This window comes from Myotis brandtii, unplaced genomic scaffold, assembly GCF_000412655.1.
Source record: "Myotis brandtii unplaced genomic scaffold, ASM41265v1 scaffold702, whole genome shotgun sequence".
Classification (NCBI taxonomy): domain Eukaryota; kingdom Metazoa; phylum Chordata; class Mammalia; order Chiroptera; family Vespertilionidae; genus Myotis; species Myotis brandtii.
This window is the reverse complement of record NW_005370755.1, coordinates 2,461,808-2,478,486: the sequence shown is the minus strand read 5'-3', so window position 1 is coordinate 2,478,486 and position 16,679 is coordinate 2,461,808. Positions and strand designations below refer to the sequence as shown.

At 35.1% G+C, this 16,679-nt stretch overlaps 1 protein-coding gene across 1 annotated transcript in view; it reads right to left on the bottom strand.

Annotated features, from left to right (window-relative positions):
• Window positions 1–552: 552 nt before the first annotated feature.
• SPAG16 (sperm associated antigen 16) overlaps window positions 553–16,679 on the bottom strand; it is a 638,516-nt gene continuing 622,389 nt past the window's right edge. Inside the window, exon 16 of the mRNA XM_005882297.2 lies at window positions 553–843. Coding sequence (XP_005882359.1) covers window positions 668–843 — 176 coding nt within the window. The 3' untranslated portion in view covers window positions 553–667. The remainder of the gene's footprint in view (window positions 844–16,679) is intronic.

Sequence of the window (16,679 nt, the reverse complement as noted above, 5' to 3'; positions counted from 1 at the left end):
TACGTGCGAGATACTTATTTACTTATTTGCATTGAATTACAATAGAAAATAAACATTGTAATTATACTTAATGCATTCTGGGATGGGCTGCAGTGATGAAAGTTCGGGAAGAGCCTTGCATTTAGATTTAAACCAGCTGCAGTCTCTGATTATTATTAATAGATAAAGCATAACGGTTGTCAAAGAATCTTCAAAAATGTATGCCGTCCAATTCTAATTGACTCTTCAGTTGAAGAAACACGTTCCCTGTGCTACATGGTTAAACTCCAGGTCTTCCTGAAGCTTAAATTTGATTTTTTAAAAAGTAGCCTGGTTCCCCTGCAGTTTGTTCTCTAACATTCAAAATCAATCTCCTGTAATTCATCTAGTCTGTCATTAGGCGTCATTGTAAAGCTGTTTCTTCCAAACCTCTAGCAAAAATGCTCTGTTTCTAAAATCTTATCAAAATAAGAAAAAAAAAGAGACGCAGACACAAATAAATGAACAGAAAGTTTTGTTTTTTATTGGTAACAGTATGAGCATTAAAATATATATTCAAAGCATGTTTTAAAGCAAATTGTAAATGTTACCTGCTCGCATACTTAATCAGGTATTTATTGGACTGGGACTACATGAGGCATTTCCAAGCCTTAAAGGGAAAGCCCTCTGCAGTGGGATATGCTGACCATCAAGACCATACTCGAACAGTGCCATCACAGCCTCCGGAAAACAGACTCTCTCCGTCATGAGAAAACACCACTGTGTGAGCTTCATTCTCATGGCCCACCAATTTGTAAATCTGCCCTGATTGAAGATCTAGCAAATGAATAACGCCACTGCCACTCGCCTGAGCTAATACTCGACCTGGAGGGAGAGAGGGAGAGAGGGAGAGAGGGAGAGAGGAGAGAGAAAGAGGAGAATATCAAAGTTTTATTTCCTCAGTCACAGTTTATAAGCAATAAGATATATAGTTTTGCATTAAAAAATTTTAATGTTGCCATAATTGCAGCTGTCCCACTCCTCCCCGCCTTTTCCCACCTCCACCCACTCCCACCTCCCACCTCCCACGTCCCACCTCCTTTGGCCTTCACCAAACTATTGTCCATGCCCATGGGTATGCATATATGTTCTTTAGCTGATCCCTTCACCTTTTTAAAAATATGTTTTTATTGATTTCAGAGAGGAAGGGAGAGGGAGAGAGAGATAGAAACATCAATGATGAGAAAGAATCATTGATCAGCTGCCTCCTGCATGCCCCCTACTGGGGATGGAGCCTGCATCCTGGGCATGTGCCTTGATCAGGAATCGAACCATGACCTCCTGGTTCATAGGTCAATGATCAACCACTGAGCCAAGCCAGCCAGGCTCCCTTCATCTTCTTTATCCAGTCACCCGCACCCCCCTCCCCATGGGCACCGGCCAGTTTGTACCATATATACATGCTTCTGATTCCATTTTGTTCCTTAGTTTGTTTTGTTCATTAGATTCCACATACTAGTGAGATCAATGTATATTTTGTTTTAATTTTAATTCAACAAACTTGTTTTGTGTTAGATACCAGTCATTAAATATGAACTAAGTCCTGAATGTATAAAAAATAATTCCAGTCAAAATTAAGACACATGAATGATTAAATTATAAAAGTTCAAAATGAAAAAGTAAAACCTAATGTGTTACTGACTTTATATGCAGAGGTCATCAAATGCTCTGCGAGTCTCCTTAAATTTGGGATTAATAAATAATATTGAGGAGATGAGGTTGAAAGCACTAAGCAACACAGCTTTCCTTTTAAAAAACACAAGCTTCAAATATATCCCTGGCAAAGATATACACATATATAGTGTATAATTTATTTATATTTTAAAATTTGTCGGGCGCGGTGGCCAAGTGGTAAGGCGTCGGCCTCGTATATTTTAAAATTTGTATTATATGTGAGCTGTTTTATTATAATTATACTAAATTGTTACTTAAGACTATAATAATACAGTTATTCTTTAAAAACTGTGACACAACAAATTTCTTTGGGGTTGAAGTGAAAATACCTCCATTTTAAAGATAACTTTGGTTTTTATTACTCTAATTTAAAATTTAGTTAAATTTTTGTTGCATAGGGAACTAAATGCAACACAAAGTATACTCATGATTTTCATACCATATTTTTATGAGTGGATAATTTTGTTATAGGAAAAATATATCAGTAATTCAATTCTAACTACTTTTAGTTTTAAAAATTCAGTAGCAAACTATCAGGAAATGTGGAGGTCAGTAAAAACAATAGATTATGTTTACATAAGTTCAGTACATGGGTTAAACAAATATAATATTAGTACAATTCGTGGGATTATCTAATACAACTTAAAAGGCATATAGTACCATTTTAGTAAACATTTAAAATTCATTAAATTCAACATGCTAGATACTAGATTTAGTTATATAACATGGATAATTTCATATAATCCCTATAACAATCTAATAATAAAAAATAATAGTAACTCTATTATATAGATGAAAAAAGAGAGGTTTGGAAAAATTAAGAAACCTGTCTATGGCGGAAGCTAGCATTTAATCATAAGCACTTTGAGTTATGTTTTCCACATCCAGGTAGCATTGTTATCAATGATGACTTCCTGACAAATTATAAGTAGGTGATATATTGTGAAAATAGAATTTGTCTATCCCATGATGAAAATTCTATATGATAGCACCATAGAGTCACAGTGAAATATTTAATCACAATTTATACTAAAAATTGTCATGGATATCTCTAAGACAGAGAAAAGTTATAAAAAGAAAGCTAACCATGATAAATATAGCTTATTTGCAAACCTTTATAACTACTGGGCTTCTTCATCTAGAACAAAGCCTGACACAGCAAAGATCCTTAGGATGGATTAAAGTGTCCAAAGCAGCAGATGTGAATATTTATTATAAACTCTCTTCTACAAAGTCTTTGCTGACAGAAGCATTGCATATGGATTTCACTTCCTGCCTCTACACGCAATAGCTGCTTGTGACTTTTCTAAGAATAAAACAACTTTTTTCTTTGTAGTCTTCATATTATGGCTAGGAAGGGGGTAAATATTATTTACTATTTTTGAAACCAAATAGAATCAAAGCCCATAAAGAAAAGTGAAAGAGAACATTAAATCATTATCTTTTGTTCAATTCAAATCTGTAAAAATTATAATTAGAAATAATTATAAAGGTTCTTGATGATTTCCAAAAGTTTGTGTAATAAAATGGAGGAAATGATGTTGGAATTTAATGATAAGATTATATAATTCAGCAGCACAGTCTCATGTGTTTTACAAAACATCTTTGCTAGAACAGACTTGAGTCAGCAAGTTTATGGTAAGGTTTTTCAGGTTTACTTGAACTAGGGGTATAAATTAACAGCCATGTTTAATTTTACTGAAAGTATAATGCATTAAGGTGAATATGGCCCTGAACTTAGGTGTAAGAAGACCCAGAACTCACCTCCTCCCATGAACATAACAAATATAAACCTACATATAAAACAATTCCTCTTGAAGAACTAAGGGCTGAATAGCTTCTGCACATGAAATGAGAGAGGAACCACATAGAGAAGGGTAGGAGAGATGGAGACATGAAAATCATGGGGACCCCACTCCCACATGTGACTTGTAGTAGGGGGAAATATTCCTGAGGGGACTTGCAGACAGACTCACCCGTTCTAGGGTATAAAGAGCTCTTAGACTAAGCATGAAAAGATTCCATTTACTGCCTAATAGGTAGAGAACTGCAGGGACGTTCAGCATGTGTGGAAACTCTCTAGGACCAGAGGTATTTGTGAGCCCCATTATTTACAAACAGAATCACAGCTCATAAAGAAAAGTGAAATAATTATCATTAAATCATTATCTTTTGTTCCTGGGTAGTGTGGGTGGAGCTTGGTCCAAGCCCTCTAGCCACCCTGCAAGGTCTCCAACAGCATGCCATGGCCACCTCGGCCAGCACTTGCTGCAGCCCCAGCCAGCTGGCCCACCAGAGTGGCCCAAGAGGCACACACACCCACTTACATTCCAACTGGCATGACAAAACCCACCCAGCATCCACAAAAAGGTTGCTCCTATTCAAGTCAATGCTTTCAAGATTGGAAGAGAAAGCTGTTTCATCTAATACTTAGAAACAAACATAGAAAGTAAAATAAAATGAAAAGGCAAAGCAATATGTTACAAATTAAAGAACAAGAAAAAAAAAACAGAGTAAAAACCCCTAATGAAATGGAGATTACTAATTTGTCTGATAAAGAATTCCAAGTAATAGTCTTAAGGCTGCTCATCAAATTTGGGAGAAGAAAAGAGAAACTATGTGAGAGCATCAACAAAGAGTTAGAATGTATAATACAAAACCAATCAGAGCTGAAAAATATAATAACTGAATATATATATGGAATAAATATATACATGAAATAATATATATATGGAATAAATAGCAGGTAAATAATACAGAAGAATAGATTAGTGGCCCGGAAGACAAAATAGTGGAGATCACCCAGTCAGAAAAGAAAAAAAGAAGAAAGGAATTTTTAAAAATGAGGATAGTTTAAGGGACCTTAATGGCTGAAAACTTTCCTAAACTTCCAAACAAGATGAACCCAAAGAGACACACACCAAGACATATTGTAATTAAAATTGAAAAATTAAAGAGGGAATATTGAAGGCAGCAAAGCTATAGTAATTAAAATAGTATGGAGTCAGCACAAACAAACAAAAAACAGACACATAGATCCATGGAACAGAATAGGAATCCAAGAAATAAACCCTCACTTAGAAGATCAATTAATTTATGACAAGAGGCAAGAACATAGAATAGAGAAATGACAATGTTTTTAATAAATGGTATTGAGAAAAGATACATACAAATTAAAATAAATCTGGACCACTTTCTTACACCATATACAAAAATAAACTAAAAATGGACTAAAGGCTTAAATGCAACATCTGAAACCATGAACTTCCTAGAAGAAAACCTAGGCAGTAAGCTCTGATACTGATCTCAACATTATTTATTTTTTTAAACATTTTATTTGATTTCAGAGAGGAATGGAGAGGGAGCGAGAGATAGAAACATCAATGATGAGAAACAATCATTGATTGTTTGCCTCCTGCATGCCCCACACTGGGGATCGAGCCTGCAATATGGGCATGGGCCATACCAGGAATTGAACCTACCTCCTGGTTGATAGGTTGATGCTCAACCACTGAGCAACACCAGCCGGGCACAGCACTATTTTTTTTTGAATATGTCTCCTTGTTCATAAGCAACTAAAGCAAAAATAAACAAATGGACTGCATGAAACTAAAAAGCTTTTGTGTAGCAAAGGAAATCATCTATATATATAAAAGGCTAATATGCAAAGTGTCCCCTCAGGAGTTCGACCAGGAGACCGGGAGTTCGATCACTCGCTATGACATGTGCTGACCACCAGGGGGTGGCATGAAATGAAGGGAAGCCTCAGCTGGCAGCCGGCAGCTGGTTGCCTGGGAAGGGAGGCCCTGGCTGGCAGCTGGAAGGCCCCAATCGGCCCTGATCACCTGCCAGGCCTAGGGACCCTACTCGTGCATGAATTTCATGCACCGGGTCTCTAGTCAACAAAATAAAAAGATAAACCTGCTGATTGAAAGAATATATTTGCAAATGACATATCCAATAAGGAATTAATACCCCAAATTCAAGATGGGGGCATACAGTTATGAATACATGAAACACAGCATTTATTTGTTTGCTGTTATTTATTAACTAGGGGCCCAGTGCACAAAATTTGTGCATTGGTAGGGTCCCTAGCAGCTGCCAGCTGCCAGCCGGGGCCTTCCTCCCTTCTCCCGGCCAGCACCACCCCCTGGTTGAACTTCTGGACAACTTCTGGTCGAGGGGACAATTTGCATACTACACTTTTATTATATAGGATTATTGCATTATTTTCCATAGGAACAACTGTAAACCTACTTTTGCCCTACCCTGTATATAAAGAACTCAAGCAACTCAATATCAAAAAAATATCCAATTAAAAAATGGGCAGAGCTCCTGGCTTGTGTGGCTCAGTTGGCTGGAGTGTTGTTCCGTACATTGAAAGGTCACGGGTTCAATTCCTTAACTCCAGGTCAGGGCACATATCCAGGTTGTGGGTTTGATCCCCAGTCAGGGTGATAGGGGAGGCAACCTATCAATGTTTCTCTGTCACATTGATATTTCTCTCTCTCCCTCTCCTTTCCAATCTCTCTAAAATCAATTAAAAACAAACAAACATATCCTCAGGTGGGGATTTAAAAAAATGGACAGAGGGCCTGAATAGACATTTCTTCAAAGGAGATATACATTATTAGACACATGAAAAGATGTTCAACATCACTAATCATCAAGATAATCAAATCAAAATCACAATGAAATATCACCTCACACCTCTTAGAATGGCTATTATAAAAAAGTCAACAGATGAGTGTTGGAGAGGATGTATAGGAATGGGAACCCATATGCACTGTTGATAGGATTGTAAATTGGTGCAGCCACTATAGAAAACAGTGTATGGAGTTACCTCAAAAAATAAAATAAAAATAAAACTATTCTATAATGCAACAATTTCACCTCTGGTTATTTTGGGGAAAAATAAAACACGAATTTGAAGGTATATGCACCTCTATGTTAATTGCAGCATTATTTATAGTAGCCAAGATATGGAAGCAAACCAGGTGTCTATCAATATATGAATAAATAAAGAAGATGTGGTATATATAATAGAATATTATTCAGCAATAAAATATACATAATCTTGCCATTTGTGACAACATAAATGGACTTACAGGATATTATGTTAAATGAAATAAGTCAGATAGAAAAATTGTACCTAATTGCTAACTAAAAAACTCATATCCCTTCCCATATCTCAGGAAAATTATTTTTCTAGTTCTTCCATTTCTATTTCAAATACTAAATTCTCTTTTTTTCCAGATTCCAAAGGGCATTATTTCATTTATCCCATGTTCTCCCTCTCCATCCTCAACCCAAGTTCTATCCATTCTTCTTTACTAATTTTCTATAACCTTTCCATTTCCAACTGTTAGGTCTACAATATTAAAATCCTTAACTTTGGATGTCAGGACAATTGAAATGATGCCTCAAATGATTTTTTTTTGTTAGAATGTCTTTATTTTTAAGTCTACCTATATTAATTTCTAAGGTGTTACTTCAATTATGTCACTCCCATCCTGAAATACCACAACTTTGAATAGAACAACAAAAGCAGCAGCAGCAACAATAAACTCTGTTTAAGACCCAAAAAAAACAGATGAGATAAACTGACCTGCCCCAAATAAGAAAACGTATTCATGGCAGTTGTAGAACCTGGTGAATTAGATCTTTGATTCCCAAATTGTTCCTTTTTTTTCCATTCCCCTCTCACACTGAATAATGGTCCGAGTGCTTATAGAATTTACTTACCCAAGTACACTCTTATGTGTGAACCCTGTGTTCATCAAATAATTTTCCATTATTTGTTGAATATATTTTTCACTTCCCCGAGTTTGGATTGTTACTCCTATTATTCCTTTTGAAATATTTTCCTTAGCTGTCTCCTTGATTCCTAACTATATCTTCCTAAAGAAAAACCACTTACTTATTAAATCTCAGTTCAAAATGACCTTCTTCAATAAGTCAGTATAAGGCATCCCAAGTGATCTTCCTCTTTTGAACATATTTTTGCATTTTATTCATACCATTCATGTGCTAATAGAATGACATATATAATAGTTAACTATGTGTTTGTCCTTCCTTCTTAAATTTGTAATTACTCAGCACAGGGGCTAGGCCATATTTTGCCCTCCCCCAAGCTTAGCACACTGGCTGTTGTAGTCAATACTCAATAGAAATAGAAACAGTTTTCACAACTCTCTTTTTTAGTGCTATTATTTGCCAAGTACTATCCCAAGTCCTTTATACACATTGTCTCATTTTATCCTTACAACATCCTTATGGGGTAGCTGTATACCTGCGCTATCCATTATAGCATCTATGACTCACACATGGCTATTGGGAACTTAAAATGCAGCTAGTGCAAACTGAAATGTGCTATAATTGTAAAATGCCCACCAGAATTTGAAGACTTGATATGAAAAAATGTATTAATAACTTTTATATTGATTACATATGCGATATTATTTTGGATATATTGCATTCAATAATATACATTTTATAATTTCCCTGCTTTTTGAAAATGTAGCTAGTAAAAATGTAAGATTATATATGCAGTTCACATTATATTTCAATTGGGCAAAGCTAGCACATACCCTGCTTCACAGAGGAGGAACATGAGGCTTAGAGAGATAAAAGCAACTTCTCCAGGGCCACACAGATTAGAAGTAGGGGAGTCTGGATTTGAGGCTGGTCTGACTCCAAAAAGTCATGCTCTTATCCTCTGCGTCATACCTTAATACCTCCGGATGAATTGTTATTGATTGGCTCAATGTCGTTTCTCCCACTGTGATTAAGCTGCCCTCACTAAAATATAGCATGAGTCAGAGTAAACATCTCTTGGGTGTGCAGTTCTAGTTCCCAGCTGAATCTTTGCCTGCCCCTAGAAATACTTTAAAATTAATTTCTACTTAAGTACAAGAAATATTTCAAAAATTTAACTTCTATGGTTACCCTAATAGCACTTATTGACTCTGAGAGTCTTACTGTGCAATTAGCTTTCTGGAAATGTACAAATTGTTCATGAAAAAAGAAACAGTTTTGTTTGGTTAAAATATTTCAACGTGCCCAGCCGGCTGGCGTGGTTCAATGGTTGAGCACTGACCTATGAACCAGGAGGTCACAGTTCGATTCCCGGTCAGGTCATATGCCCGAGTTGCGGGCTTGATTCCCCAGTGTGGGGCATGTAGGAGGCAGCAGATCGATGATTCGGTCTCATCATTGATGTTCCTATCTCTCTCTCCCTCTCTGAGATCAATAAAAAATATTAAAAATAGAGTTCAACTTAATTTATTTTACATTAAAGATTCCTTCAGAAAAGGACAAAATTAAATTGTTAAACTAAAATTAATGATTTAAGATAGAGATATTGGGACCTCAGTTGTCAATATGACAATTCATATTCCTTGTTATTCAAAATAAAAATTATGAGATGAATGAAAACTTTTGGTCAATTTTTACGAAGATACTGGTTCCGTAACATTCCATAGTGGTGTATTCATTGGACAAAATAATGTCATTTTGTAATGGAACATCTAGAGAAGGAAAACTGGGAGTGTAGGTTATGAAATTTGCTAACTCATGTTGACAGGAATCTTTGAGTATTTTTTTTTTGGTTATTGGAGGAGTAATTCACAATGCTAGTTAATGTATCAAGAGTTAGAAGTTGAGCTTTTTTGGAAAATTTCTTAATTTGTCTAATAGCACTTGTTCAATGAGCCATCAGTTGCCATCACTGCTAACCAAGGCAACTGTGGATACATATACTGTTTGTGCCAACGATGAACAGAGTCCTATTTAATCAGACTCAGTAGAGGCTGGATCTAATGACGCTGTTTAGAAAACTAATTTAGAAATAAACTTTTCTTATTACTTTATCTCTATACACTTAACATATATATTAACAAAAAGGTCACAAAATTCACTTACATGTTAGCTCTTGTTACAAAAATATAATTTCCCAGCAATATTATGAATCAAGACTTGGCTAAAAGTATGCTGTTTTCTACTACTTATACCATCAGGAATAGCATCATTGTGAATTAAATGGAATTGTTATAAGAAATAGAAGCAGACTCAAAACTTCAAGCTTATTCTAAACAATAAAATGTGAGTTAAATACATCTTATATTTCTCATTAAAATAACTTCAGTAATTTCTTATGATTATGAATTCTTTGATTAAATATTAAGCAATGCATTCCCCCAAGAAAACAAAAACACCCATTTTATGTTTCATTCAAATTAGTCTCATAGGACAGATCATAGGAAATTTTTTATCACAAATACACAAGAATGAAGTCTAGAACAATTGTGTGCCATATATGAAATTACATATCAAAGAGGAAAAGAGAGTCTTTGATCAATAAGGAAATGATTTTTATACACATCAGAAGCAATTTGAAGCAATTCTCTTGATCAATATAGATAGGCAGAAATGCTTCTCAGCATTTATTACCTGTGGAGAGCATTATTGATTAATTCTATTGATTTTTAGAATGCAAGTGAAGAGGCATCTGTTGTTTCTTTAAAAGATGCCCCAAAATGAAACTATTTAAGTTTTGAGGATTTGCATTAATGGCTCAACCTGAGTCATTACTCAGAATTTCAAAAACACCATTGAAAGAGATGTGAAATTTGATTTAGTTTATTTTGCATCCCATCGCTTGATCAATACATTTCTGAAAAAGAAATAGATTACTTGGGCATTTAACTTGCTTGAGTGCTTAAGTGCTACAACAATTTTAAAACTTTTTCAGTATTTTTACTATGTACACACTTAAGGGTTTTAACTTTTCTCTTGTAGGTAGTACTGCTTGAACAAAGATTAACTGGTGTCAAAGTATAAATATAGGTAAAAAAGAAATATATTTCAAATATCTCTGGGTAGAAACTCATGTCTTAAACATGACAATGGAGAGAGCTTCCATATCTTGATTGAGGAGTCAATCATATAGGTTTATCTTACTTAGAATTAGATAATATGGTCAATGAATACAACAAACAGAGGTTGAAGATAAAAACCTACCATTACTTAAACTATGGGTGTTACTTATTGAGTTACCCACAGAGTATGCTTCATATGTTTGCCAAGAAACAGTTTTAAACAAATACAGTAATTATTTTTTGTCTTCCATGTGAAATCCACTCTTGTTTAGGAAGGCAGCTCTTTGATAGTGCAGAAATTCCTAAACTTTAGCAGTTTAATAAATCCAAAAAGTGCCTTTCCTTGCTAGGAATAAAACTTTTGGTCTTATCACATGTAGTTTTTAAAATATGTTCCTCTTATTAGGAGAGCACGAATGAATGTTTTCTTGAGCAGATACTTTTCTACATGAGCTATCTCCTAATGTTACAGAAACCCTTTGTGAAATGCACCTAAAGTCCTAAAAATGTTCTAATTGTTGAATTTATTTAGAATATAAAACACCACCTGCGTTCATTAAGAAATCCTGGTAGACATGTTTCCTAACTTGGTCCTCATCTCTGCAGCTGAACAGTGTTAAAATAATATTTATTCAGGGACCCCATGCACCTGGAGCTATGCAAAAACTTCAGAAAAGCTTTGGCTGATGTCAGCAGAAAACCCATTTTCAGTTCAGTTCTGGGGATCAGCTGAGCTAAGGTAAAGTGCACTTCATAGTCTGTGATAGCTCTTCCCCATTATTCATGAGTAGATACAGCCCTGGAGGCTTATATTTTATACCACAAGTTTAATGAAAACTTTAATTTTTTAATCTTATTATAGTAATAAAACCACCTGTAGCATTTTTCATTTTTCACTATTTAAACCATAACATTTACTACATTTTAAGACTGAAGGATGTAGAATTGTAATATTTTAGAAGTTTTTCTCTTCACGAACAGTCCCGTCAACACTAACTTCATTACAGAGGAATCTCCCTTCCGGGATGTGGCGCTTTGTCAGTAGGGAAGAAAATAGTGTCAGCTTTTGTTGGTTATTGGTGAGGGGGTGAATTATTATAATCACATCCTTATTTTTATTTTTTTAATTTTATTTTATTGTTTAAAGTATTACAAATAGTAGTACATATGTCTCCTTTTTTTCCTCATTGACCTCCCCCTGGCTCATGCCCTCAGCCCTCTGCCCGCCAGTGTCTTGCGTCCACTGGTTATGCTTATATGCATGCATACAAGTCCTTTGGTTGATCTCTTATTTTCAGAACTTCATTCTTCTCCACTCCAGGACAGCATAGTCCATTGGATAAAGTTGGCTCAATAATAAATCAGCACCACCAAACCACTAATAGTTACAGTGAAGAAGATGTAAATATGTGAGAAAAGAATTAGAGTCCAGATGATACTGACTATCCACCCAAAGAGGAAAAGAATGGCTGGAGCCATCAAATGTGTGAGTCTTGTACGAGTTTGTAGGAGCTAAATTAGTTCAAGTAGTGTTATCCGCTGATGCTTAGAAAATCACCAAATTCTCTGAAATGATAGGGAGATTAGCCTAAATTTCACATCTTTAGTAATTCATTACCTGAGGAAATACAAAGGCCTAACACTTAATTGATATTTTACCTTCAAAATGATTTCAAGTGGTTGATAAAAGATAAAACCACTAGTTTCCATTTATTAAGTATCTGCTTTTTCCTGAATGTTTTGTGTTATATAATATTTTCAATCACATGTGAGGAAAACATTATTTTCATTTTATAGATGAGATATTGAAACAGAGAAGTTAAGGAACTTCTTCAAGATAACAGATCTAGTAAGAGCCAAAATGACAACCCAAAATTGTTTCTAAACCCTTTCTATTCTATAGTCTGGGGAGAAAAGAAAGTGCTTACACCAGAAAGCTAAGTTAATATGTCTGCTACATTAAATACATTTAGATTAAATCATAATTCTGTGAAAGCATCTTTATGGAAATCTAAGGTAATATTCCAGTATATTGTATTCTAATGACCTGGTTTTGTATCTCAGAAAATTTAAAGCAAAATGTAATTAGTTTGTTCTTTACTCCCTCCGTCACACTTTCTTGCTCTTACCCTCTTAATCCAACATTCCATTTGTATCAGATGGGCATTTGCTAAAAGCTAGGAGATACTTTGAGATTAAGGGCACTGATGACTCCTTGGGGTAAAAATGAGACACAAATGACTTAGAGATGTACATGAGACAAAAATGGCAAAGTTGACATTACAATTAATTGAAAAAAAAGTTTTAATTTATCTTAGTAGATGGAATATTTGGACATTTTTCAGTTGTAAGAGAAAGAAAATAAACTCAAAGTGGCAAAGAAAAATATAGTTTAACAATAGCCTATATAATAAAAGCTAATATGCTAAGTGTCCGGTTGTCCCATCATCCTTTCAACCAATCAAAGCGTAATATGCTAATGAACGTTAAGGCCACTCAACCGTTTGCTATGACGTGCACTGATCACCCAGGGGGCAGATACTCCGACTGGTAGGTTAGCTTGCTACTGGGGTCTGGCTGATCAGGACTGAGCGAGTTGGGCTGGACATGCCCTGGAGCCTTCCCATGGCCCCTCCCCTGCTGGCCAACCTCCTGCGTCCCTCCCCAGCCCCGATCATGCACAGGTGGAGTTCCTCAGCCTGGCCTGTACCCTCTCACAATCTGAGACCCCTTGGGGGACGTCAGAGAGCCAATTTCAGCCATATCCCACAGACTATGCTGAGGGACCCCACTGGTGCATGAATTCATGCACCGGGCCTCTAGTATATTTATAACCTAGAAATACACATAGACTGAAATCAGAACTAATTCGACCAACAAGTTGGAATGATGTTATAAGAGCACATCTCTCTCTCCTCAGCTTTGCTTTCATTGTGAATTCACTCTCAGGTGGTTTCTCTCCATATGAGATCATAGCAGGGTCAGGTGCATAGCCTCTCAAATTCAGCATCTGGAGAGAAGACCTCTATTGCCCAGCAGTTTTATATTGGGTAAAAATTGTCCCTCATTGGCTAGGTTGGCCATGGGTTATCCCTGAATCAATTACTATGGTTGGCATATGGGAGGGGTGATGGACCAGGCCGGGACTGAGTGCCCACTACAACAACTGAGAGTACACAGAGACCCAAAGGGAGATCAAGATACTGTTATCGTCCAACTGGTATGGCTCAGTGGTTGAGCATCAACCTATGAACCAGGAGTCACAGTTCGATTCCTAGTCAGGGCACATGCCCAAGTTGTGGGTTTGATTCCCAGAGTGGGGCATGCAGAAGGCAGCCAATCAATGATTCTCTCTCATCATTGATGTATGTTTCTTTCTCTCTCTCTCTCTCTCTCTCTCTCTCTCTCTTTCTCTCTCTCTCCTCCCTTCCTCTCTGAAATCAATAAAAATATATTTTTAAAAGGAGATACTGTTATCAAAGAGGAATGGAAACATTGCATGAAAACAAAGAAACAAGCCCTACTTCAGACAGTCATCCTGGTATGCAAAACCAGAGCCAATGTTTGCATTAGAAAAAAAAAGTCACATTCTAGACCACTGAAACTGTTTCACTTTCCTTTTTTTTTTTCCATTTGGCAATTCATTCATTCCATAATCTTGCCTCCTAAAAGATGTTTATGTAAATAAACTTCATTTGGCTTTAACAAAATAATCATGATGGTTTCTTAGTAAACAAGCCAGTGTTTGGGGTCTTTTGATTTATTGTGAGAGTAAAAAATGCAGATAAATTCCAAGTAAAATTTCAGGGAAGGTGGGGAAAGTGAGAATTACAGTTGCAAAGAAAAAGAAAGCACCAAATACCTGTGTGACAAGCAATCTGTGTTAGGAAATGAAAAGTATTCCATAAATTAAATAGATACTATGATTATTAATATCTGAATAGAATTCATAAATGCTGCCAAAAGAAACACCATTCCAGCTAGTTATATTGACTTTCCATTGTTAGAGAATAAAATTGTTAAATCTCTAAAATCATAAATAACTGTTTTTATAAGGCTTTTTAATAATCTCAGTATTTTCAGGAAAAATTACCATAAGAAAACTGTATTTTAAGGGCTCCTTTATCAGATTGATATATTTTAAGTTTCAGTGACAATCTTTCATATGTTAAAAAGACCTAGACGTGGTTCTGCATACTAAAAAAAAATATTGCAGTTATCTATAAAATAGAGACCATTTTTCAGAAATAAGATACAAAAACATATAAAGGTTATTTTATGAAATCATTATCTTTAAAAAATTATACCATTTTTGCTGTAGTCAACGTTTAAACTTATATATGTGTGTATATATATATATATATATCCTTTCAAAATTGCTTAAGAATAAAACATGGAAATGTGATGGAAGGGGATTGATGAAACAAAATTGACAAGATAATGATAGTTGTTGAGTGTGGATGATGGATAAATGGGGTTTGTTATACTATTTTATCCATTGTTATGTATGTTTGGAAAATTATATTCAAAGTTCCAAAACATTATTCATAAATCAGCATCATTAATATGCAGTAATTTCTTATATTTAGAACTAAAATACGTTTATTATTAAAGAGATGTACACATTCTTCTAGAGCTAAGTATATATAAAATGTGTCTAAGTAATTATGTTAGCAGTAGAGTCAGTAGTGATAACAAAAAATGCTAAATATAACAACGTGTTAGAAAAACAGACTTGAAACCTAGATGAGAGTAACAGAACATTTTCAATTATAATTTAAGAAGCAAAATACATATAATTTAAAATGATGTTATTAAGTGCTGGAAAGTAGGCACTGTAATGTCTTCTTAAAGTCTTTAACTCTTATAAGTAATTCTGTGTGAACCACACTATATGATTTTTTAAATATTTGACTCACTTAAATAAAGTACTAAAGTTTGTATACTGGTGTAGGGAGCAGTTATTTACCCAGAATTGATAGTAATAATCCATGCTCATATTGAAAAATAATTACGGCTCAAACTCAAAAATTACATTCCTAGAATTATCACTGTAGAGCCCCAACTGGACTTTATAAAAAGGAAAGGCATAGAAAGGGAAGGGAAAGCCAGGGAAGGGAAGGGAAGGAAAGGAGAAATTATTGCCTATCTACATAGGCAGCTTGTTACTATAGAAGCTAAAAAATACAAATATTTTCATTGGAAGAATGTTATTCATCATAACCAGAAAACATTAAAAACACAGAGTGAATTTCCTGGCCCACACTCTATGAACAGGCCAATGGTAGTGCCCAAATACAGCGGATAATTGTTCCACCATCTGCTTCCCATTGATTACACAGCCCTGGTCGTACATTTCCTCTGACTAGAGAGAGATTCTATTATAAAAATTAAACATAATTTGGTCTTTCTAAATTAGGAGTCTCTTTGAAATAGCACACTATTAGCCTTTTAAAACATTTTTTAGAGCAAGTCTAAACATTAAATATGTTTCTCTTTTTTCCTGGGAACTCATCAATATCTTCAATATTTCTCATGTAGAACCTTTTCCTGTTCTTGGTTTTTTTTGGTTTTGTTTGTTTTGTTTTTTTGCTTCACATTATAAAATTTATAAGACACGAGGAAGCTAAAATATTCTTAGTTTCAATTAAGTGCTAACATGTCTCTGAACATATATAGGGTCTTGTTTAATCCTGCACAGAAAACAGATGAGCATTTGGACAAAAATGACCCTATGATATGAATGCCAACTTATTTTACTGGGTAACTGTTCTGTAATTTGGGCAAAAATATTCATAGAAATATTTTACCCTTTTGCTAGACTTAAACATACTAATTCTCATCTATTGCATACTTAATCCAACCAATACATTCTATTTTATTATTCGATGAACTAGTAAAAAGGGAAAAAATTATTTTTATTCAATTCTTGAACCAAACTTTTCTATCTGGTGATAGAAAGGATAAGGCAAAATGAAGCCAAATCTTGCGTATTCCCTTCAGGGGCTTCCAGCCAAAGAGCAGGACATAATAGTAGGAAAACTGTACTTATAACATTCAACCAAGACAGGGATAAGCAAGCCACAAGCCATCTGAGATTCATGCAAA